This window comes from Montipora foliosa, chromosome 13, assembly GCF_036669935.1.
Source record: "Montipora foliosa isolate CH-2021 chromosome 13, ASM3666993v2, whole genome shotgun sequence".
NCBI classification, from domain to species: domain Eukaryota; kingdom Metazoa; phylum Cnidaria; class Anthozoa; order Scleractinia; family Acroporidae; genus Montipora; species Montipora foliosa.
Genome location: NC_090881.1, coordinates 38928597 through 38953411, shown reverse-complemented (window position 1 = coordinate 38953411; position 24815 = coordinate 38928597). Strand labels below are relative to the sequence as shown.

Genomic DNA, 24815 nt, shown 5'->3' with positions numbered 1-24815 from the left:
ACAAAATCCCCAAGTTAAGTGCAAATAGATCCAATGCTAAGCAACATTGAGCCATTTAAACACGTCAAAATTTACAAAGAAATGTATGGCAATGCAGACGCTGTGTCTGGATGACCAAACATTTCTTTGTAAATTTGACGTTTTTGAATTTCTGTATGTCAAAACTATCCCGATTAACACCAAAGTTAGGAATTTTGTAAATCTCGGTGTGCTCTTTCTGACTAAGTGGATTAAGAGTTGCTAATCTCATAATTTACAGACTCGTACCTAGTCTTTTTCGGCTTGAAATTAGGCCATACAGTACAGTAGTCAAGGCGTCCAATTTAAACCCTTTGGGAATAACGTTTTGTTCCAGGTATTTACATACGAATGCTATATTATCGTGCAAGTACAATACACGAAGGATATGAATCCCGCGAGATTTGAATTGGGTGCAGCTCAAGCGTTCCTCTGACTAGCGGATTAAGGAGTTCATTAGGAGTTTTAATTTTGGAATTTACTGATTTGTATAATCTGCCAAACAACGGTAATTTCACCTTGGCAGATTATGCAATTTGGTACACCTGCCAAATTCTTACGCCGGGTGGCACCGGAAGCCAGCAATATTCCAATCAAAATTCGAGTTTTGAACTGTGGCTTGATTTGATTTTTGCATCATTCATCCGACGACCAGATTATTGAACTGATTCCTGAAATCAAATTTGCAATAATAACCTTATTAATTCACTCGTCAGAGGAAGGCTTGAGCTGTTAGCCAGCCAATTATGCTCTTGTAGAAGTTGCGGTACGGTTGAGGGAGTTTACGTAAAGTATTCGTTGGCAATCCGCTGGTTATAAACTGAAACCTAATGGCGGCAATGGGTCGGCAATGGCGGCATAAAGCAATATGTTCTCAATCTTCGAGCAGCAATCGGTCCTCTAGGGTAGTCTTTCCCGAAATTTAGAAACTTGCGAAGGTGTTTTATCAGGACTTTCCAGGAATGCAGGTAAGAGGATTTTCAGTGGTGATCAGTTAATACGCCTTCAAGAAATGAGTTACTAGTAATTTAATAATGGCCGTTGTGTCGAGTTGTGAAGAGCCAGAGATATTGCAAACTGCAATCGTAATACGCAGTTGTGTAATAGCAAGTGGTGTGAACTCAGGAGTTCCATTAAAATGTAATGAATGAAGGGTGGTAGAAGTCATGAAACGGACAACTGTAGTTGGTGTTTTGAAGACCGGAGGGAAAATCGGCCTCAAGTTTTTTACAGTTTTGTGCTCGGGAGTTTAGAACAGGGCTAACTGAACACCTAAATGTTCCTACGAAACTGTGCAACAGCGTGCGTTTTTGACCTTCATAATAAAATAAAATTTTGCCCTCTATGTGATAAACAAGTAATCGCAAGTTTCCTCGTAAAATCAAAGATAATTATCGCTTGTATTTTCAGAAATTGCAGACATTTTTGCAACTTCTGAAAATACGCGTGATATTTATCCTTAAAGGGGCAGTGTCACGAATTGCTAGTAGAAATCAGGAAAGCAAAGGAGACTTGTTTGGCAAACGAAAATTAATGGCTGAATTTTCTGTGAAACAGCTATTTTAGCTCGCAGAAACCATTTTAAAGTGTTTTTGATTGTGTGTAGCCAAGTTAAAATGAATGCCAACCTGAAAACGTCAGGCCAACGTTTTCAAGTTCTCCCCTTGCATCTTCTTAAACTCCGAAGTAACTTACTGTGGCTCATTTTTCTTTTAAAATTTAATCGATTTTTATCTCACTTCGGTCATCCAGAACCAATTTAAGAATGAAAAAGTCACTAAAAATTGATTTAGTAAATTTATACTCAATTGCAAATTCCCATGCCACTGCCCCTTAAATTTTACTCTGCCCCATTCGATTACCTATATACTATAGGGACTTAAAGATCTACGAAGCGGTCGTCAACGAGAACGCCACCAAACAAATTTGGGATCTTTTATTCACTATTTTTGCTCAGAAACTGCTCATACCAATTTATTTTGGGATACTTACGATATTGCAAAGTTGTATTTTTAAGTGACGTTTTCATCGACGTCGGCGTCGTAGATCTTGAAGTCCCTATTATAATATATCTTAGTCTTTTTCACAATCCTTGAGTATCACCTGCTTTTGGCGGGCGTTTTCGAGAAATGATTGGGAAATTACACTAGAAAATACTTCTCTGATGTGAATGTTTCTTTGAGATGCAGATCGTCTTTTGCTAGATCCAAGGGAAAAAAATACGATTTTTCCGTTTGTATTCCTTTGGTGTATTCCTTTGGCGTATTCCTTTGGCGTATTCCTTTGGCTCAAAGGAGTCTCGTCGGCGTAGACGTGATAATTGCAAAATCCACAGTGACTTAAGTGACAGGTTAAAATAAACACCCTTCCTGTCATCGAAGCAAAGTGGTAATTTCCTTCCATTTCGGCTGGCAACTAATTGCCGTTTCCCTGCCTAAGGATGGAGGTAATAAGAGTGCTATGATGTGGGTATTGGCTTGAGTTACAGACTGATGAAGAGGTTGACTTACAGCTGGTTTACATCTGTAGTACCGAGGTAACGGTTGTAAATCAGGCTAAATGGATATTGCCTTGAGTTACACTGTGCCATCTGCCTTGTGTCGAGCTAATAACAGTGTTTATTGGACAATACGTTTATTGAGAGGTTGATTAAAAAACTCGTGTTCTCTCCCCTCTTCCTATTTACATGTAATCAATGTAAAATGGACGTTTCCTTGGTTGGTAAAAAAAACGGTATCATCTTCTGCGAGGAAACATGTTTTCAGACATCAAAGTTAGCGAAGAACGTTGCACGATGACTCAGCTAGATGGAGGTCTTTTTATCACCGTTAACACCATAACAAGCTTGCTCGGAATTCTTGGCAATATTTTTGTTTGTCTGACAATCCTCTTAACTCCGAGCCTGCGGGTCATCTCAAACTACTGCATTGTGAATCTAGCGCTTGCAGACTTGATTGTAGCGAGTTTGTCTCAGCCAGTGGCGATAGCAATTTTTTGGGGTAAACTTGGCGGAACGTGTTATGTAAAAGCTGAGCACGCTGCCCGTTTTGTTGGAGGCTTATCATGCTCAGTTTCAGTCTTAACTTTAGCAACCATGAGCGTTGATCGATGTTGTGCCATATTGCAACCGTTGAAGTACAAGAATATCATCACCCCAAACATCTTAAGAGCCATATTAACCTTCTATTGGCTCCTGTCTTTCATTGTCCCGATTTTAGATGCCTTTGCCAAAGTTGTCTACATATATTTCATCCTGAGCGGTATCATTGCGTTGTTTACAGTGGTCATTATTTGTTATTCAGCCATATTTTTCACAGTCAAAAAACAAAACTCTGTCAGGCGAAGAGAGCTTCAAAACAGCCAAGCAATTCGTAGAGAAAAAGACAAGAACCTGGCGAAGACTATTGGTCTTGTCATTGGAGGTTTCATGATATTTTGGCTCCCATTTGGCTATCACATTGCTACAAATCCGAACAAAAACCACGGCGTTGACTATGTGGCCGTTGTGACTGCCAGTTTTGCCAACTCTTCAGTTAATCCTCTAATATACTTTTATCGTAACAGAGGATTTCGTGAGGCTTTGAAAACAATTCTTACCGCTAATACCCATCGTTCCCTCCAGAATAGAGTTTTTGCTTCGTGAGTTCAAGGAAATACAGGATGCATGGGTGACAGATAAGAGACTGCCAAAAATTATTTTCATGCCCGGGTTTGTTTCTGTTGGAAGATAATTGTTGCAGCTAACTTCCTGTGCACTCACACGAGATGCAACTCTGGATGAAATTATAGATAGATTTCAGTTTCCAGCTAATAAGTTCAGGACTTGAGCTTGGCGGCTTCTTTTTTGGAGACCCAAACATAGCTGCCATGACTTTGTGTGAAAACACTTAATATTCTAGGGAATGATCGACTTTTTTTTAGAAACTAATCTTTGTAGTCAATTTAACCAAAGGAAAAATAACACAAAAAAGGAACGCTAAGGCATAGTCGAATATTTTACTGTTACGCTTTCAAGCGAAAATGATCAATAACTGAGAAACGAAAAATTGGTAAAAGGCATGATTCCTTTGGAATTTGTTTTTCAGATATTGCTTTTCTGGAAAGTTTTCAACTAACGGTACTTTTCCCAATACGTAGCCGATTTTGTTGTCTCTATTTCAAGAAATGTTCATGGAAGATCTGCAGTCCCCTCTGATTTAAAGGAAGTGCTTTTCAGTTCTAGCGGGACTTTCATAGTTTGAGACTGAAGCTACGTCAGAAATAGACTTTTTTTTAACTTGAACGAAACAATAGAATTTTTTGATGAAAAGAGGATCAACCCAGCTGCAGGCGGGTATATTGTATAATGAAGATGTTCTGAAAATGAAATTTGATATGAAAAAGAAGGTTTTCGTGAGAGAAAAAGACATAAAAAGTTTATGCCAAATGTGACGTCTTGAATAACGGAATTTACCCACGTCAACCTTCATGGCTGGATAGAATATGTTTGACATTTCTATTTAATGCTCGAAGGTGATAGGCATGTAGCTACGGATTGAAATTGTCACCATACAGCCCTTTGAAAAGGCACGTGATTTGTAGACCTTTACACTCCCCCTAGCCATCCAAAATTGCGTGTGTCCATATATCTCTAGCATAAACCGTAGGCAATTGCTATCGGAAAGACAACATTTTGGACATTACCATTTGTTAGCAAAGATTTGCGATACTCTTGTGCGCGGTAAAGTGTGTTTTGTGAACACTTTCCCGCTAAAAATGGATAAAGGAGTTTACTTTGTAAAGAAATCCAGGTTGTGGTGCTACGTCCATGGCAAACGCGCAAAACGCCAGGTTTCAAATTTCTCAACGGTGGTCAATTCACCATATCAGCGTACCTAGTCGATCAACCCATTTCTGACTTTCGTGCATGTCTTGCCCTTGTGTGACAACACGAAAGCCTTGCATCTCATGTTGAGCATAATTTTTGTCTAAATATTCGGTATCTTTTGGCCAGAGTTCACCACTGAACTTGAAAAATTGTGTCAGCTTTGAAACGGAGCGTTCCTTTAGCACTTTCTGTTTAATTTGTGATAATCTTGCAAAGTCTTCACCAGCAATCTATTCGTTTTTTGTCATAAATTCATCGCACGTTTATTTGCTACTTTGAGGTCATATTGTCTGCCAAAGATATATGGTTCGTATGAAAAAGAAACCGACTTACTAGCTCGTGCGATACGAAATTAAATGACCGAACAGGCGTATGGCAGGCAAAAGACGGCTCTCGTTAAATGTGGACCCGGTTAAAATAATTCCAACTTTCGCTAAAATCAAGCTTAAGGGAGCGTTGCATGCATGTTTTGTTTTAAATCATTGATTTCACCCTTTTTTAAGACTAAGACTGTTATATACGCGACGTTATAGCAAGTCACAAGTGTGTTTAAATACCCTGTCGGAACGATTCAAGATTAAATGTAGCTGCTAACAGGTGCTCGATTTGCTTTAATCATAACAAGGCAAGGGAATTAGGAAGGAATAAACAGACTACGCAATCATTGAAACAGGGAAGAGTGAGTGAGATTAAAACGGATATTACTGATGAAATAAGGACGTGTGTTTATTTGATTCAGTTGGAAATGGCGGTAACAAAACTAGCTGCGTAATTGTGACTCCTTGTATGCGGCGGATACACCTGGCCTCGGTTGTTCAAAAGGTGGATAACGCTATCCACCGGATAAATCACTTACCAGCGGATAAACACTAGCAAAACCAATTGAGTTATCCGGTGGATAGTGATTTATCCAGTGAATAGCGCTATCCACCCTTCGAACAACTGGGGCCTGAATATTTCGATTCTCGTTCTCAATCCCCACCCCGTCCCCGCATTGTCCTCCCTCCTTTTCGTACCCAGGGCCCGGTTGTTCAAAAGCCGATTAACGCTAATCCCAGATTAAAAATTAACCAAGGAGTTTATTTCTCTACTCTTTAATGCTGTTCAGCGCTGATATTTGGCAAAACTTTACATTAGAAGAAGTCACCCTTGGAAAACAAAAATAAGCTAAAGAAACTGTCACCAAAAAGTTGAAAACATGCAACAAATGTTTACCCTAATCCTAGATTAAGTTAATCGGCTTTCGAACAACCAGGCCCAGTAATTTTGTCACTCTCTCAAGAACGTCAAAAAATGTATTTACAATATAGGATTGAAGAGCTTTGTTTTTCTTTGTAATGGTAAATCTAATTCAGTTATTACAGCATCTCATTTGACATTTTCAGTCATTCAGTGGACACGAGCGTAAACAATTATCGACGTTCTCGATTATTCATGTCAATTCTTTTAAAGCGCAAAATTTTCAATGGCTTTCTCTGTAATAATTTGTTACCAGCTGAGAAAGTTAAAGTGGTTTGAAATTTGGCCCAATTGCGACATGTTTATAAGGAACTGCAGAGAGCTTGCAGTGCGCACCTACCGTTTTCCCAATTAAAACTTTCAAAAGGAAAAGCAGGGAATCACTGTTTCTTTTCATTTCCGAACAGCGACTTTTCGTACAGTTACCACTTACAACTTTACATCAAGTGACATTTTAAGGAATTGACACCTTGCCAGACTAACACTGAAACAAACGGATTGATTTCTCCTTTATACCACAGATAAAGAATCATAACAAAGCAGGAATTAGAAAACTTGGAGATGTTTATCCCATTTTATAAACCCTGGAGCTCAACGAGAAATATCCTCAATTTTTCGGCGATTTCCTTCGCATTCTTTCTTATAATGTTCACACAATCGTGCTATGGGAATTTTACCGTATGGGAAATAACTATTCGAAGCCGTTTCAGCGAATTTGACACTTTTCTTACATCTTTCGCGTTGCTTATGTGTATTGCCGGCTTATTTACTTGCGTATGGTGTAGTTGTTGCGGTCACGAAGACTATTTCCTGTCCTGGGACCAAAGAAGAATCGTGTTTCGTCAGTACACCGAAGAACGTGCTGCGATTAATCGTGGTTCAAAACAGCGAAGAAGAAAGCGTTTTGGCTACAAGCAAGGAACAATGCCACCCGTCACTTGGGTATAGAGTTAAACCGCAGGAACAACAGCTCCTAAATGCCTGTTTGAACAGTGCTTTGAAATTTCTCCCTTACAACATTCCTGCGTGAGCAAAGCGACATTTTATTATTTATTTGTAAAAGGAGCAAGCTCCAAATTTTTGTTTACTGTTTTTCCCTTATGATGAGGTTAAATTATTAATCGTGGTAATTGCCATTTAGAGTGGATTTACATGTGTTATTGCATCAATTTGAGAGCGATTTTTTGTAGTTGGAAACTTAGTACCTTGCACCTCAAATTTTCAGACACTGTTCTCCGTGAAACTTACGTCGTATGACGTTCAGTCTCCTTATAGCTTGCTTCACAACTGATACAAAGATAAAGTCTGGATAACTTACTTACAGTATATTATAATCAATACATACGCACGTGTTAATTGTACAGTCAAACGTTCTCACTTAATGCTCAAAATGCTGTCTTTGCGATCTTTCGTAAATTAATTTAGATGACTGTTTTGCCAGACCCATCTAGATTTTTCCCTCTTTCTCATGAGAAGTAAAGAAAACCAAGGAACAACACAATTTTTTTTCCTTTCGTGAGTGTTGTACGTATTACTATTACTTAATGAGTTCAGAACTGGTGGAATTGTCTTGCTGGCTGTGTGTTTGACAAAGGGAATCAATATATCCGATAGTTGGTCTCATTGCCGTCCTTTTGCGGTTCAGCAACTTAAATTTTACATACGACCAAAATGCTAAAGAGGAATCAAATAGTAACTTTTTTTCTCTGCAGAAAAGGGGGATAGTTGGTCATCGATCCCCTATGCCACTCTCCTCTTCTTCACCGCACAGATATTAGGGAGCTTTAGCAACGACAACGGCGACGGCAACGAGAACCTTACAAATTTGCATATTCAGTGGGCAAAAACAATAGCTTTGCACGCCCTGCACGTGCTTTTTTCATTTTTGTCCATTTCTTTGCCGTCGTCACCAAAGCAACAACGTGAAATTGCCAAGTTTGAGGTGTTATGGAGAACGTCAGCACTTGGAGATAAAATTTCGTTTTTCTCCCCTAAATTAAGGGCCGCTCGTAACGATTTCATTCCTGAGGGACTGCCACACCTTTGTCATATTAAAAGGCTTGGAATAGTCGCGAAGGGATCGCAATAACGTGAATTTATGTTTTTACATGACGTTCTCGTTGCCGTTCCCGTCGTCGTTGCTAAAGCTCCCTATTGGTTGCGGTCGCCGCATTAGGGAGTTAACACTAGTGCTAAATCAAGTTCTATCCTTCTGTGTTTCCCTAGGGACTCAACACTCAACACTAAAGAGTTGACACTGGAGTAATGTCAACATTATTGATACATTTTGTTTCTTTCGAGTGTGACCGCAACTATAGACCAAGGATTGACCCTAATTAGATGCATTCGGATTTCAATAAGCGTCAGGAAGTATCATCTTGCTCTTCATCACTCGTCTCGGATTACACACACAAATTTAGTATCACTCAACTAGTGGACTAATGCAAATGCTGCATTTTGGTTGGCCTCGCTACTAGAGGAATATGAGTAATAGTCCTCGAGTAGCGAAAAGCGTAACGCTTTCTTTTGTTTTATTCCCAAATAAAGATATTTTCTATTTGCATTTGCTAACTTTATTATTACCTTTTCTGTCCGACTTGTTGGGTGATACTAAACCAATTATTCGCCCTCAAGGGCCACGGGTCAATAGCCCATTCGGCTTCGCCTCATGGGCTATTGACCCGTAGCCCTTGCGGGCTAAGGGTCTAATTGTTACTTAGACTTGAAGGGACACTTCGTGTTAGATGTCACTGAAAATTGGGCGTGCATCTAATTTAGGTGCAGTGCATGACGTGAGTGGTTGGTTTTCGTACATTTGTCGTGTTACTTTTGAACAGTTAAGTTTCTCAGATTTTCATCCAAGGTGACTCGTACTTTCTCGGAAGAAAATCCGATTGCTCCTTAAATAGGAGCCGGATCATTGACTCACCAATCACTTGCATGGATTCTCTAGTTCTGAGCCATGGGAGGTGTTAGCAGTGCAAGCTATCGCTGTTTGGAGGTGATCAGGGGTGTCCCACTTGAGGACCAGATCACATCTGCGTACATTGTACAGATTCCTCATGCTCCCACTCAAAGGTCCCCATCGTTGCAGGTATATTGCAACAAGGAGAGACTCTTCCATCCTCTTTCCACTTTGTCATTCACGTGTGCTAAAGTGCTGAGACAACATTTCACCTGGAAATCCATGCTCTTCATACAGGTTATTCAATGCATCGTTAAATAGACAAAAGACTACAAATTTAGTGCTTTCTCTAAGTATGAAGGATTCTTCGTCCCCTCCCGTGAATATTTCTCCCCCGGAGAGGTTGTTCAGGGGAACTTGGGGATGAAGGAACGGCGAGCAAGCGAGCGTTTTTGTAGGTGTGAACGCTTATGTCCACACTATCGTAGTGAGTTGTCTTTTAAGCAGGGAAGAGAGTGGCTCGAGACAACTCTTGAAGTTGGGCACGAAAGCACCTCAGTAACGTCGTCTCATACCTCGCTTTTTTATACTTTATTCTATCATTTGAAAAACACAACAATAATTAATGATTGTTTAACTCTTTTCCCCCTATATTTGGTGACTAATATTTTTAGACATACAAAGCACCTAATGAAACTAGAACCTTGAATGTAAACAAAAACACCTACAGCATTAACAAAATGGAAAATGCACACACCCTTTTTTTCCGAAAAGTGTTTCATAACCGACTACTGTGTTACTGGTTTTTTACTTTCTCTCCTACTGAAATACATCGGAGCAGCAATACATGTTTTAGTTTCTTGAGTTAAGAATTCCTGTTCTATGTGCGACAACAACAACAACAACAACAACAAACCTTGATTGTAAACAAAAACCTCTACAGCATTAACAAAATGGAAAATGCACACAGTGCAATGCAGTTAGCGAAAATTTGGAAAGACGGAAGAGGTCACTGGACGAGCTTTGGGCAGATTATTTCAGTGACAAGAAACAAAATCAAAGATGCAACCCCTCAGTGTACTAGTATATCCTCTTCTCCGTCCTTTCCTTGCAGACAAACAGCATATTTTCGGAAGCGTTACACCGCAGACTACAGATACTGTCCTATGCTGAAAACACGTGTCTTGCCCCATTTTCAGTTCCTTTTCACATACTCTTACGACTTCGGATAAGACCTTATTCGTTCACTTGGTCATTGATGTCATGATGACTTCCAAAAGTTGTCAAAATGTATTTCGCTAATTTTAGTGAACTGTTAATCGAAGTTTAATCTTACACAAAGTGCAGTTTCCATTTAATTGCCGTCTTTTTCCATATTTTTATCAATCCCCTTTCTCCCTCGTTTGCTGACCACTTTTTATGGCGGTTTTCAATTGTGCCTTGAGGGCAATTTTGTTGCTGCGATTGCAAAAGGCTTAAGAGATGTTGCGCCATTATTTCCCATGTGAGAATGAAAAGGAGACCCGTCTGTGGCTTTACTACATAAAAACTTTCCCGCGCTTCAAACAATGTATATGTAATTCTGATTATCTCATCGCTCTGGGCCTGTTGAGAATGGTTAAGGTTTGGTTTTACTGGACACAATTGAAGACCGATCTAATACTGTGTCCCGTTTGCTTGCTTACGACTTGACCTGTACTTTCGTGCTTTTATTAGAAAAGGCTTCTCACTATTCTCTCTGACTATTTGTGGACTTCAAATCCTCTTGAGTAGTAGACTCTTAAATCCATTTCATTTCAAAACCATGTCATCTGCCGTCTTAATTAGTGATTTCTGAGCCTGGATGAAGGACTTTTGTGCCATAGGACTAGAGAAAGAGATTATGTTATGAAAGTTCAGTATACTTGTCAGTACTGCCAAACACTCAATTCGTTCCCATTGGTTGTTTCAACTTGATGTCGGCTTTTTGAATATTGCCATCATTTCGCCACGCGCAAGCACGGAGCCACGTTTAATTAAATCGGGGCAAAATCTACGAATTTCCACACCCTTTTCAAAAGGAACAGGGTCGTCAAATTCTCAGCCCTCGAGGTGTATCTGGAATGTACACTCAGAATCAGTCGGCATAAAAGAGAATGATCTTATGCAAGAAAACTGACATGACTCAGTGCAATTCGCTGCTGGTGCATTGTCATACATATTATTCTTGGGTTTCACACACGCGATCAATAGCCATGTTTTTCAACGAAAACAAAAGAAAACGTTGGCATAACAATAGAGTTCAATTCCCGGAGGATTGTTGTCGGGACACCAACATGGCCGCCGCTTCTTTTTTTGGGGACACCAACATGGCGGCCGTGACTTCATGTGAAACCCGAGAATTTTTTAGTGTCCAGGGGGGGGTCAGTAAACAATGCAGATTTGACAAAATTGTGGTTTTAGAAATGAAGAAGGCGATCGTCTCTCTTTTATTATTTTGACACCAGTTGTACCAGTTCAGGAGCCCATGACTAGGAGCCTCCCAATGCATTATATCCTTGAGTCAACCTTTGCATGCGCTTATCTTTATTTTTAAAACTAATCCTTCAGCAGGAAACTCGCATTTACAAGAATTTACATCAATTTCCACAATTTGTATACATTGTTTTTGCTATTTTTGTCTTTGTTCCACAATAACTTTATTCTGATTGGCCATTCTAACCAATGTGTGCAGAGCCGAAGAACTCGTGGCGTTCTAAAAATAGAAAGATACGAGCAAAGGTTGACTCATAGGTCTTGTATAGGAGAGGAAAGCTCCTACTCATGCGCTCCTGGCCAGTTTCATTCCTTGATGGGAGAGGTAAGAATGAATTGTTACCCTCGCCTCCGGCACTTACCTTTAACACCATCAGATTTCCTTCCACTTGAAGTTGGCCCCTTTCTATAACTTGAAAGGTAATGTCAGCAAATAAATAAGTAAATCAAAATAAGAATTAAGTGACGATCTTACTTTGGAGAAGACGAAAGAGATCTCAAATCGATACTTTCTCAATTTATATTAGAAGTCGGAAAAGGTATTGGTGATCAGCGGAACGAAAAAGAGCGCAAGATGCTAAATAAGACATTGAAAATACTTATCGTCTGCCTACCTTACCCTAATGTAATCCATATTTGCCTTTTACGTGTTCCGACTAGTCAATGGGCCATTCTCGAAATATCAATATTCAGCCTTATAGTGAGGCAGTGACGACAAAAACAATAGAAACACGAAAAATATTTACATATCATCCACTTTCCTCTGTGTTTGTCCTCTAAACGTCTCTTTCAAGCTGAATTTTAATATATCGAAAAAGGTCTATTATCAAAGGTAGTGGTTATAGACGAAAGATAGAAGCGATCCTTTATGTCTACCTCTTTCATCTACACTCTCCAATTACACACATTTCTTCACCAAGTCCTTGCTCGGGAACATATGAGCACAAAAAATCGACCTGCTCCCAACTGAGTAGCTTCATAGCTCAGTTGGTAGAGCGGTTGCACCGGAAAGGAAAGGGAAGGAAAAAGGAAAGAAACTTTATTTAAGTGTCTAGTCGCTCTAGCGCTGGAGCACTAATTGGGGACACTGTAAACTGGAATCAACAATTAACACAAATCAAATCAAATGGTGGTTTTTGAGGAGAGGAGAAAACCAGAGTACCTGTTGAAAAACCTCTCGGTGCAGAGTAGAGAACCGGCATCCCAGAGGTCATGGGTTCGAATCCCGTTGAAGCCACGTGACTGATTTCTGAGGTGTCCAGAAAAGAGACAATTGCTTAAAATGTCCAGATAAGTTCAAGCATCACTTCTATCTAACCCGCATTTCAAATACATACATTTATTTTAAATAGAATAATGGAAAATAAACCTCTAGATCTCGATCGTCCTTTACGTGCCACAAGAGCTATGGCAACCATCACAATAACCAGACCAGCAACTCCAACAATAATCCACTTGATCATATGTCTGGGGACCAATGGTTGCTTGTTTTTATCTGCATAATTAAATATGAAATTCTTAGGTTACATTATCACGCTAAATTAATTAATCAATTCAATCGCATTCATTTAATGGCAATCGGAGCTAAAGAGCTGATGTGGCCATGTTAGAAAATGACGAAAATCTGTTTCGATGAAGAGGAAAAGAGATTGCGGATTTAAACTATTTACAGGCTTCCAATTCCCATAAACGTCGGTATTGCAGAACAGTATGTCTCATCGGGTCTATTCTCGATTTACGTCACAAACTGCTTTGCAATGCAAAGTTTCTCACATCACGGTCATGGGTCCAAATTAGTGCTGGTGTTGATAACTTTGCGCGTCTTGCTTGGCAGATAAAAAGCGACATTTTGAGATAAGAATGGCAAAATATTTTGAGTTTAGGTGCACTTTAAGAAAGATTCTTGTGGGAGGAATATTTCTGTCTACCATCGCCCAATCGCATTCTGTTCAAAAATGATCAGCTGACTTGCGCAGCGGTCATCAACCGCGCCTCCCACCTCGCGATGGGAAGAAGGCTGAGTTTCAGTCGATATCAACCTGACTCCACAACCCATCCTCTACCTCTGAAATGACTATTATCGACAATTCCAAAGTTTCTCTGAATTGACTATTATCGTCAATTTAAGCCGTTTAGCGCTTGATAAGGATTATGGGAAATGAATATCTATTTTTAAACTCCGAACCCCAATTCCTAAACTAGCTGGACTCGAATCTGGGAATGTTCGATTAATAACCCTTTCACTTAACCACTGGACTACCGCATCCCTAACTGACAGGGCACTTAAAAAAAACATATTTTTTTTTTCTTCCGAATGCCGCTGTAATAGTGTATTATCACCGGCTAAGAAACAAGTTTAAAAAGGAAAAAAAATACCGGTTACCAAACCTCAAGAGAAAGCTAACCGTTTTAAAATCAAGTACTAGACTTAACCACTATTCAGCAATGATTTTATATATACTAATTAGATTTGGTAAATAATCGGTGCAATTGTCAGTCAGTTAATCTTTAGTTGTTAAGTGGATAAAAACAGTTCCTTCACATGGGGTGCTCCGGGTTCAAATCCCGTCCAGGGATGCAACTTTTACTTTTTTTCTTTTCATCTGCTACCACAAGTCCTGGGACAGAGTAATCAATTGACGATAACAGCCATTCCAGGGAAAATTACGAATTGCCATTACGAATTGTCATAATCGTCATTTCAGAGGTGGAGAATATGTTGGACTCCAAGGGTCTTACTCCGTAAAATCCGGTTTTCGTCCCTCGTCAAATCGACTCCCAGCTACAGTGTATCTCTGGGATGCGCCTCCCACAGACCACTTTCATAAATGGAGACCACCTTTACATTCTTGTGTATTTATGTTAATTAGACCTACTGCCCTAACGTTTCTCATCGTAGCGAGGCTAGAAAGGCTTATTAGCATTAAAACAAAATAATAATTTATTTGGTCGCCATTACGAAATAGGTCTAATGGGTCTCCAAACCATTCGCTCTCTCCCCTTCAGTCTGAAGAGCGGAGATAAAACTGGGGAAATCAAAATCAATCCCTGTTACCTTGAACCTGTTTGGTTGAAACTTCTTTCACGGTAAACTTGCCGTATCCTACAATATTTCTTGCAGATATTCGCACTATGTATTTCATGTTGGCCTCCAAGTTGTTAATGACACCAATCATGTCATCATCTTTAGTAGTTATCTGTGTGAAGTTCACCCACGAATTCCATTCTCTTTTCTTTCTGATTTGCACCAAATAATACAGAATAGGATAGAGTGGGATGGCTGCAAGCTTTTTCCACTGAATTTCTAACTTGTTCATACCAGTTTCTATTCGAAAGACTTCTGGTGCTTTTGGAGCGTCTGCGAGAAATGTAACTACCTGTTACATGCGCATCAGTCACTTATTTTAAAACTGTAAAAGAAAAGCGATAAATACCATCTGAGCCTTTACAGGCCCCAATTTATACCTAGTTCTCCAACAGTAGTCTCTTTTTTGTCCGTTCCAAGGAAGTTCCTCGCTATGCACGCGTAAACGCCAAAGTCTTTTGCTCCCTGTGGCGTAAACGTCAGGGTACTGTGCCGCGTTCGAGACTGCGCAGACGTTTTCAAAGCGGACGATTGTACAACTCCGTTATGGCTCCATGTTATATCTGGCACTGGAAAACCTTCAGCCGTACATGTAATCACGGTTTTGTGGTTAATCCACGACACGACATCTGAGGAAAACTTGTTTTTTATTTCTGGTTTGTCTGTCGGAAAAAGGAACGGGTTATTAGATCAGTGGCTGCAGAAGGTACAAGAGAAATCTTTTGCAGACTTTGAACTAAGGAATCCTTTTTTTTTCGTCTAAACTTCCATGACCTCAATTAAAAGAGAGACAGGGTTACCACGCTGCTTGGTCCTTTCCTTAAAGTTAAGTAACTTTTTTTGAAAGTAAACCATGCATTAAATGTGGATAGCTCCTCTTACAAAAGCCGTTTATTTGATGACACCCTTTCCCCTGAACTGTAAGAAAATCTCTTCAAGAACTAATTCCACTTACAGTTAATTGCAACTTGTACTTCAGCCACAGCAGGGTTTCCAACGCCGTTTGCTGAGGTGCATCGGTAGCGCCCTGCAACATCTTTGCTGGCTCTCCTTAACAAGATAGTTTCGTTCGTGACAGCCATTCTTTTTGGGTGACTCTCGGGAAATGACCACGTGACTGTTGGGTCTGGCTTCCCAGAAGCGTTGCAAAATAAAGTGACGTCATCCGTTTCATTGACGGTTGTGTCGTGAGAAATAAAGGTGATGGTTGGTGAAACTGTGGGGGAAAAAAGCAAGGTGTTCTCGTATCCTTGTTCCCTTAACTGTAATAGTTATTGACCTGTTCTTTTTCCTTGCTCCTGGTGATAATGCTGATCATGTTTCCTGTCATTGTTACGTAATTAGCCTATGTACTCCGACCTTTTCTTCTGTTCAAATTATACATCATCTTTAGTTGTTCAAAACACTTCCTAGTGCAATTGGAAGGCCCTTAATTCTAGACTAATATTACTATCGACAATCAAGTATAAAGTATTCTCATACAAGTACTCCATCATCCAAGAGTAAGATTTACCCAAATTGCCCTACCTCCTATCAGCGTCAGAAAAGTGTGCATTCTTAAACCACGTTTTGCAAGAAAATAAACAGTAGACCAAATCGGCTAACTCAATGTTGTACCCAATTCAAACCCTTTGGTAATAAAATTACGTTTTCTTCCAGTTATTTCTATTTCAGTTAAATGTGAATGTTATATTTGAGCGGTTTTCAATTGAGTGTCGAAAGTAATTAGCGAATTGCTTTTGTTTTATGATTACTTCACTCAGTGATTGGTTAAAATTTCTCGCGGCATTTTTTCAACCAATCAGAAGTGAAACGAAAACCAATCTTGGCTCGCGCGTGCACATTTTCCCGCGCTTTGTGTCGGCTACGTGTAATTACTTCGAGTTTTGATTGGTTTAAGGGACTGTGCAATAATTATCAGGTGGGGGGGGGCCCTAAAACCAGAGGGGGGGGGGGGGCCTTAAGTTAAAATAATGGAAAGGAGGGGGGGGGCTCTACATTAGATTTCTCAAGTAAGTTGAGGGGGGGTCTTAATTAAATTTCACAAATTCGATAATGAATAAATAAACATTTTCCAAATAGACAGATGCTACGCCTTTGACTATCCATAATGTCTAAATATTGCATCAACATAAACACATGCTTTAACTTATTTAGAATGTCAACATATGATAGATTGAAACAATCGCTCATGCACAGAAGTCACAAACCACGTTGTGAGCTTTGCCAATAAAACATTTGGCATTTAAGAGGTCCCGCAGACATGCCAGGTCTGTTCTTGATTTAAACAGCGAGAGGGTTTCTAGGTCTACAGTTTCTAGCTGAGGAATGCCACATACTTCTGTTTCATAGTTGTCATCAATGGGTTCACCTCCCAAAGACCGAAAAATTATACAGGTTCGGGTCCTACGGCTTTCTGAGGCAGCAATCCTCTTCTTCTCCCTTTTTTTCTTCTGTTCCTTCTTTTTTCTTGATTTGGATGCTTTAGATTTGGCACCAATAGGAAATGTCGCTTTATATTTAGCCATCACCCTATCCAGGTCTTCTACAAGATGCAGAACGTTTAAACCGACTTGAGACTTTATTGAATGACGTTGTTCAGCATTAAAATTGTGTAAACAGCTGAGGCCAGTCTTCAGTGTTTTTCTAACTTGGTTACGACAGCATTAAGCTTGTCCTGGATATCATTTGCCTCTTGTTTGCAACGTCTGATGTTGCTGTCATCACGGGGAGCTGGCTTGTAATCCTCTCGGAGAAACCTTCCTGCACAAGCAGGGTTGTCGGATAAAAGATATTGGTATCTGTTCTCAAGTTTTTCAATATCTAAAAGTACGGGTTAGAGAGGGGGGGGGGGGGGGCACATCATAATTTTGAGAGAACGCGAGGGGGGGGGGGGGGTCACAGTTAATCTTGACGCTGCTGGAGGGGGGGACCTATCTAATTTTTCCTTTGGTGAAGCTCATTTTAGGACCCCCCCTTCCTGATAATTATTGCACAGTCCCTAACGGATTGTCTCCGTCCTTTTTGATTGGCCGAGGTAATTACTTTGGTTTTGGTTTTACGACACTCATTTGAAAACCGCTCTATAATGCAATTACAATACACTAAGAATCTTAACCCCGAAATATTTGAACTGGGTACAGCATTAAATTAGCCGATATGGTGTTTTGTTTATTTTACCACAAAACTTGGTTTAAAAATACACTTTCCTGACGCTGCTGGGGACAAACCTGATACCCGGCCAGATTCTTTCTCTTGGACAATAAACTCTTGATTTTAGCACAAAAATAGCAACGAATCTTCCCAACCTGGAAACAACATTTCTGCAACCATGTTAGTCGAAAAATACTTTCCTCGCGTTCAGTCTTCCAAGAATTCAAATTAGCAGTGCCAATTCCATAAAATCCATATCGTATATAGTATTACATACCTTGTACCTTCAAGTTAAGACGAGCTATAGCACCTGTCCCAAGAACATTTCGGGCGATACATTCATACACCCCTTCATCAGAGATGTTGACATGCTGAAGAGAAAAGTTGCCGTTTTGGAAGAGACCGAGAGTTTTGTTTTTGAAGCGTAGTTCAAGTTGTGGTGGCGGTAGGCTATCAGCAGAACAGGAGAAAATTACAATGTCCTTCACCTGCACAACATCGCCCTTGGCAGAGTATGTCAGACTGGTTCTAAGTGGTTTGTCTGTTGAAAAATTAGTACAAAAAATACATGATCTTCGTGTCGTATAACCAGGAAAAACACTATAAATTGTTTCACAACGACAAAGGAGTTCGCTCTCACCGCTGATATTTTCGCTTTTGTTATCATGAAACTCGGGTTTTTTTCACCGCGTGAATTTCTCTCGTAATTCTAGATTTACTAGGAAAATTAACAGATAGAAAGTGAAACCGTTGAATAAAAATATAGGAAAAGTAAATTTGACCGGTACATTGTTTAAATAAGCGCCGCTCTCGAATAAGCGCCGCACTTGTGGCGCGAAAAATTAGGCAGCTTAAGCACGCGCGTTTTTGAGACGCGGACGGCAACCGGAACACAACATTTCACGTTTCAGGACAGTGGTGTCTCCCAGATTTTTATACCAATCATCTCTAACGAAGAAAAGATACTTAGCAATGTAAGTGTGGTTGTGTGAAGACAAGTTAAAAGGGAAAACAGCTCACTTCCGGTTGCCGTCTGCGTCTCAAAAACGCGTGTGCTTAAGTTCCCTATTAGGGAGTTTAAGATCTGCGACGCGACGGTAACGAAAACGTCATTTAAAATTCCAACTTCAGGTTAATTAATCTTTTTCGTCATTATGTTGGCTTATCTAATTTCTAAATACTAGTGTAACTTTCTAGGAACTGAATTAGGAGGTGCGGTGTTGAAGCTACGGCAGAAAATTCAAATTCGCTGCCTTGTGTTCACGTTTTCTGAAAAACTTTAGAATTGGTAATTTCACGTCGTAGATTTGCAGAAAACGTGAAAGAAATGTACAAAAATGAGAAATGCACGGGCAGAGCGTGCAAAGCTATTGTTTTTGCTTATTAAATATGCATAATTTGTGACGTTTTCGCTGCCGTCGCGTCGAAGATCTTAAACTCCCTATTAAATAAGCGCCGCGGCGCTTATTCGAGTAAATACGGTAATCGTTGTTTGCAATTTCTCTTGGGACATGAAAATGTCCCAAGAAAAATCATTGCGAAGCTAAATATTTTGAGCAAGAGCCGATACAACGTAGATTTTATTTTTGGTGGTGTACTATATTTCGGCTAGCCAAACTAGCAATGCAATGTAAACTCTCATTGTACCTGAAAAAGGCTGGTATGGTATGGAAATATAGTACACCACTAAAATCAAATCTACGTTGTATCGGCTCTTGCTCAAAATATTTAGCTTCTCAACTTGTAACTACGCCGATCAGATCAGGCCACTGATCCAACGTACACCGACAAGAAGATTGTCTATGGTTGCTGGCTTCAAAACTCTGGAAAACAGTGCCTATGCAAAATTTATGGGAGTAAGCAAGGTGTATTATGGGATTTGAGAAAGCAGAGATTGCACCGATTTACCACTACTTCATGATCATTATAGACCTCTAAGGATGCAATTGTAGAAAGTCTCTTAAATTAAGGCGCAATTTCGACTATTCGAACGAAAATGGGGGATTTCTAAACTGGACAAACGGATTCCTCTCGGGAAGTCGCGATTTCCAGCCTGGCACTGGAAGAGAATTTGTTTCCAAAGCAGCCATTCTGGAAAATACGGAAAGTAGTGATCGTTGCTATCACGATGGTTTAACTAAAGCAAGCCAAGTACGAAATAATTTCACTTAAGAACGAGCATTTACCAATTTATGTAACGGTGACCGTGATCCAAGGGAAGCTCGTGTTGTAATCATGTCACAAATTCATACTTACAGTTAACAGTCACCCTAATGGAAGCCGTTGCGTTTCCAGCATAATTTGTTGCTGTGCACCTGTACTCGCCATCTTGATATCTGCTTATATTCTTTAACAAGAGAGGAGATCCTGTGTGTTTCCACTCTTTCTTTCCTTGCTTTAACCACGTGATATTTGGAAATGGTTTGCCGGTGGCGTCACACGATAGCACTACGTCATCTGTCTCGTTTGATGTTTGGTCCGTTGAGATAGACGTGATGTTTGGGCGAACTGCAACATTTGAAAAGACCTAACATGTGGCTTGTTCTAAAAGTTGACAATTTCCAGAGAAAGCATAAGTTGCTCGTGGGAATAACGCTATGATCTAAGGTTTGAAAGAAGGCTATTTGAAACCTCTTTCAAACAAACATTCTTTGACAAACGTTCTTCAAGTGCAAATTACGTACCACTCTAGTTAAGTAGAAGTTGGGAGTGCAAAATAACTATTAAGCTGATCAAGCTAGGTAACTTAAAATAATTCATAAGTGCAGCAAAGTGGCAGGTTGATAAGTTTCCATTCAGCATTACGAATGGCTGCACAAATAGCTGGATGTTACTCGATCTCCATTTTCAATTAAGACAGAGTTAAGAAATGATACTAATGTTTTTTAATGTTACGAATAGCAAGTATGGAATTTGTTTGTCTAGTAAACATAAAAACTTTACACCTATGAAAATACTTGTTTACATGCAGATGTTAATCATATGTGCTATACAAAGGGCTGATATTTTTTTTACGGCTAAGTCAGTTTTTCTATCCTGGTTTGAGTTTGAAAGAAAATTCACATAACGAAGGTTTTGCCGTAATTAAATCTTGTCAAAATAAATTTAAGTGTAGAACAAGGAAAGAAAAGATGCAAGAGTTCATGACCTTGTTTCCAAAATAGCACTTGTCACTTTTAATAAAACCTATATGCACTTAAGCATTGGTGAAAATAATGTTGTTTAGTAACTTAGTTCTGTTGAAATGACTTCATGTATGGCTTAAATTCTTGTTAGATCTTTCGAAGACCGGACGTTTCCTTCAAGTTTTTTTTAGGGTATTTTGTCCCCCCGCCTTACTGACAAGTCACTGCAATTGAGCAAGAGCGATGTTTACTCAACCGTTTGATGAGGGGATTGTTGATAGAATTGTTTTATACAGAGAGGCGCTGGTTTACTTAAGCCTGTCTACTGAAATCAGATGTCTTGAAATCAAACATCTTGTGAATGTTTTGTGCAAACGCCCTAAACTGATCTGATATTATGAAGTCCAAAATGTAAATCAGATAGGTAATGCACCCAGATGCAAATTAGTTTACTTGAAAGACTAGATGGCTGTCTACGCTGATTTCCTAGCTTTTCCACCTGATTGGTACGTCTATTCCTTTTCAACCGCAAACTCTTCACGCTTAACGGGATTCATTTACCAACAGGGCCCGGTAGTTCAAAGGGTGGATACAGAGCTATCCACTGGATAAATCACTATCCAGTGTATAACTCAATTGGTTTTGCTAGTGTTTAACCGCTGAATAGCGTTATCTACCCTTTCAACAACCGAGGCCAGAACGTGCTGCTGATTGACAAGTCTTTAGTATGATAAGGACGGAGTAAGACACTGTGTTTAGTTACTTCCAAGGGGGCCCCCATGTTGACGAGTAAAATCGTCTTTCGTTATACACTAAAAATCTGTAGGTGGACACTGGGAGCTAAAGGGTTAATTGGGAAATAGATGTCGTTAAAAATCAAACAGTCGGTAACTCCCCTTACAACTGATATAATTTGATATCTTTCTCTTCACTTATGCACATGAGTAAAGGTCAGAAGCAGTTTTGGCCAGTTAAAGCCTGGTTCAGTTTCAACAGCGACGCAAGCAGAAGATCACTTATTTCACCGTGAAAACGGGCCTCACGCAAGCATAAGCACAAGGATAAGGATAAATAAAAAAAAATTCCTTTGAGCTTTGCGCTTATGCTTGCGTTAGCTTGCATTGTGTGAAAACGGGACGTAACGCAAGCACAACACAAGCTGTCGTGACGGTTCGTTCAATGAAACTGAAGTCCACTCGCAGCGCCGCGATGTACGAGAGAAGGAACATGGAACTAGTGAATCTTTGTTTCTGCGTCGTGTCTTTGTGCTTGCGTCGTTTCTTTTCAAGTGACACGAACCGCTTGTGCTTGCGTCGCTATTGAAAACCACGCTTAACAGAAAAGCACATGCCAAGAAGGCAGACAACGAAAAAAGGGCTTACCTAAAATTTTTAACGTGACACACTTTTGTACATTGTCTTTCTGTGAGTAAACTTTGCAGCAGTACTTTCTTTCATCGCTCTCTTCAGCTTTAATCAGTAGCAGCTCCGGAGTTGCGTTCTCTGCTAATGCAAACCTCCCTTTATAGCGTTCGTACACTATTTCTTGCCCGTTCCTTCCATATTTAACAATGTCATCATAATCACCCTTGGATGGCTGGAATCTCCTTATAACGAAGTAGTCGAAGCTGTGGTTGGCCTCTAGATTCATAACATATTTCCATTCTAATGTAATTTTTTCGCCAGCAGCTCCAAAAGTCGGATCCTTTGGAATTTTGGTCCAAGTGACAAACTGAGCTGAAAAGGAAAATTGGGTCTATCTAAAATTTTCATTAAAAAGGTACCATTTACTCCCAAACGTTGTGAATACTGAGGAGGCTGCAATGAACAAGTAAGTACACCTACGTGTTGCTCAAATACAGTAGTTATAATTTTTTGCTTAACTTTATGAAGGCTTGTGAGTCATTTGGCGAGTATCATAGGTAATCCTCTCAATTCAGGGACACCCAAGGATAATCTTCGGTGAAATATTTGTTCGGGAGAGTCATACTGTTACAAGAATTACGGTTTTATGTTACAAACAGCTATATATTTCTTAACTAAAAGATCACCTAAAGGATTCGGTAACCAAGGAAAAGTAGTCCGTTACCTTTTCGGAAGGGATATTTTTGCATTTTTTGGCACTTAATTAAAAAGGTCACGTAGCAGTTCCGGATGAGGAAATGCTTCAAGGAAGGTGACGCTGAGCTAGCAATTTCTGAAATGAAGATTTCATGCTCTAAAATTTTCGGACATTTCAGAACAGATAAAATTCTTCTAAGTGATAAAAACCTCTCTCTGGACAATCTTTATACATAACAAGGAGCCTAGAAATGTTTCTCAAAGGCTCTTGGCTTAATTTGCTCGTTGGGTGCCTTGTCAAATTCAGCGTCAGCGTGAATAGTTTCTTGGCCTTTGACTCAAGGGAAAGGAAAGGCTTAATCGATGCGTCAAAAGAACTCTGCGAGACCACGTGCCCTTGGTCCTGTACAAGGCATCCACTAGCGTTATAATCATTGTTATAGATGATGGCCATGAGCGTCTTGTGCCCACCTTTATGATGAATGAATTTCATGAGAGAGTACATCTATTCCACATCGTTTTAACATGTGCGTTGTTGATAAGAATAATCTTGACTTATTCAAGACAGATTTAAATTCGGATAGGGGAAACACCTTCTTTGGGCGACATGCCAAGTTATAACTTTTTTCTGCTTGCTCAGCAGCTTCAAAGGATTTCTCCCTAAGCGCTCAATTCCGCGAGGCGGTTTGACACATGCAAAACAACTGGGAAACAGCCTTGGAAAGAAGTCAAACTTATTATTCCTTCTGTTAACCCATCCGAGATTTCCCCTTTTTAAAAAATGCATTCTCCTTGGCGTCTTGTCAAGTGCTATTAAGCCTTCTTGTAGTCAAGAGAGAATCCCGTAATTTTCATGAAGTGAGTATACGTAAAAAACTCCGCTTAACGTAAGTTAATAGTTAGCTTACCAGATGAAAGAGAGATCGTGATAATCCAGGTCACGAGAAGACAAGAAGTCCACGCAGTTTTTGAAAGAATGCTGCTGTTTACAAGACTCATGAGGCTGTCAAAAACTTTCCTCCTTGCTGTGAATTTCGAACTGTAACACTTTGTTTCGAAAGGTATCTATTTTGACTGGTGAACTATTTGCGCAGTAAAGTAGATTGGCCAATCAAAACAGAGTTTTTAATTGGAAATCTCAACATCTACGAGATGCAAAAACAAACTTTCGAACATGTGCACCTGAAGTACCGCAAGTCATGATGTTGCCAAACTCAAAAGCGAAGGAAATGGAACATACATGGGATGTTTTGAATATCTCAATGATTTTGGGTTAAATTAAAGAGATAAATTGCTAAAAAATCCTAAGTTATCTCGCTTAGTGTTAATTAGTAATGTAAACAATCTTCGCAGCTGGCAGTTGCCATGGTTCATATGTAACACATGTAAAAGAAGATTCACGGAAAACGGATTTTGAAGGGAAAATAAGTATTTGTAGACTTTATGCCTTGATGTATTGCGGAAATGAACAAGTGAACACAATAGCCCACTTTCGATATATTAAAATTCAGTCCTACATTGTAAACAAGGGGCATCATCTCGAGGCTCTGGGGAATAAACTCATACAAATCCTTATATTTATTCCCCAGAGCCTCGAGATGATGCCTTTTGTTTAGTATTGAATTTTAAATATCGAAAGTTGGCTAATCCCAGCGACTTGATTCGAAAAAACAAACGAGGTCGTGCTGTGGTACATCCCTGCAGTAGACAAGCTTTTATCTATTTTGGTGCACGAATAGCAAAGTTTCAAACTTTCAAAGCTATTACATTGTAAAACGTTTCTCAACAGTTTCAATACACGAAGCCAAATCAACATGACAGTGTTACCTGGTCTTTCTTTCCCTCACCT

The 24815-nt window shown here is 39.7% G+C and overlaps 2 protein-coding genes across 3 annotated transcripts; one reads left to right on the top strand and one right to left on the bottom strand.

Annotated features, from left to right (window-relative positions):
- Nucleotides 1-2773: 2773 nt before the first annotated feature.
- On the top strand, nt 2774-3662 carry LOC137983225 (adenosine receptor A2b-like). The gene has a single exon (XM_068830422.1). It carries the CDS (start codon nt 2774-2776, stop codon nt 3659-3661), a length of 888 nt encoding a protein of 295 aa, XP_068686523.1. The 3' UTR covers nt 3662.
- Nucleotides 3663-9605: 5943 nt separating this feature from the next.
- On the bottom strand, nt 9606-24469 carry LOC137983213 (neural cell adhesion molecule 1-like). Of its 2 annotated transcripts, XM_068830409.1 has the most exons (9): nt 22289-24469; nt 20038-20289; nt 18059-18322; nt 15584-15844; nt 15009-15290; nt 14599-14901; nt 12913-13038; nt 11906-11955; nt 9606-10896 (listed from the first exon to the last, which is right to left on the bottom strand). In XM_068830409.1, the coding sequence occupies exons 1-9, from the start codon at nt 22554-22556 to the stop codon at nt 10849-10851; spliced, it is 1854 nt and encodes a 617-aa protein (XP_068686510.1). In that variant the 5' UTR covers nt 22557-24469; the 3' UTR covers nt 9606-10848. The 2 variants fall into 2 exon arrangements, with proteins under 2 accessions (XP_068686510.1, XP_068686511.1); XM_068830410.1 differs by lacking the exon at nt 14599-14901.
- Nucleotides 24470-24815: the final 346 nt, after the last annotated feature.

Coding starts and splice junctions, on each gene's coding strand:
- LOC137983213 (XM_068830409.1), bottom strand. CDS start 22,556: ATGAATCTAGAGGCCAACCACAGCTTCGACTACTTCGTTATAAGGAGA. Junction 18,323..20,037: donor CATTAGGGTGACTGTTAACT/GTAAGTATGAAT, acceptor ATTTTTCAACAG/ACAAACCACTTAGAACCAGT. Junction 15,845..18,058: donor TCTTAACTTGAAGGTACAAG/GTATGTAATACT, acceptor TTTCCCCCACAG/TTTCACCAACCATCACCTTT.
- LOC137983225 (XM_068830422.1), top strand. CDS start 2,774: ATGTTTTCAGACATCAAAGTTAGCGAAGAACGTTGCACGATGACTCAG.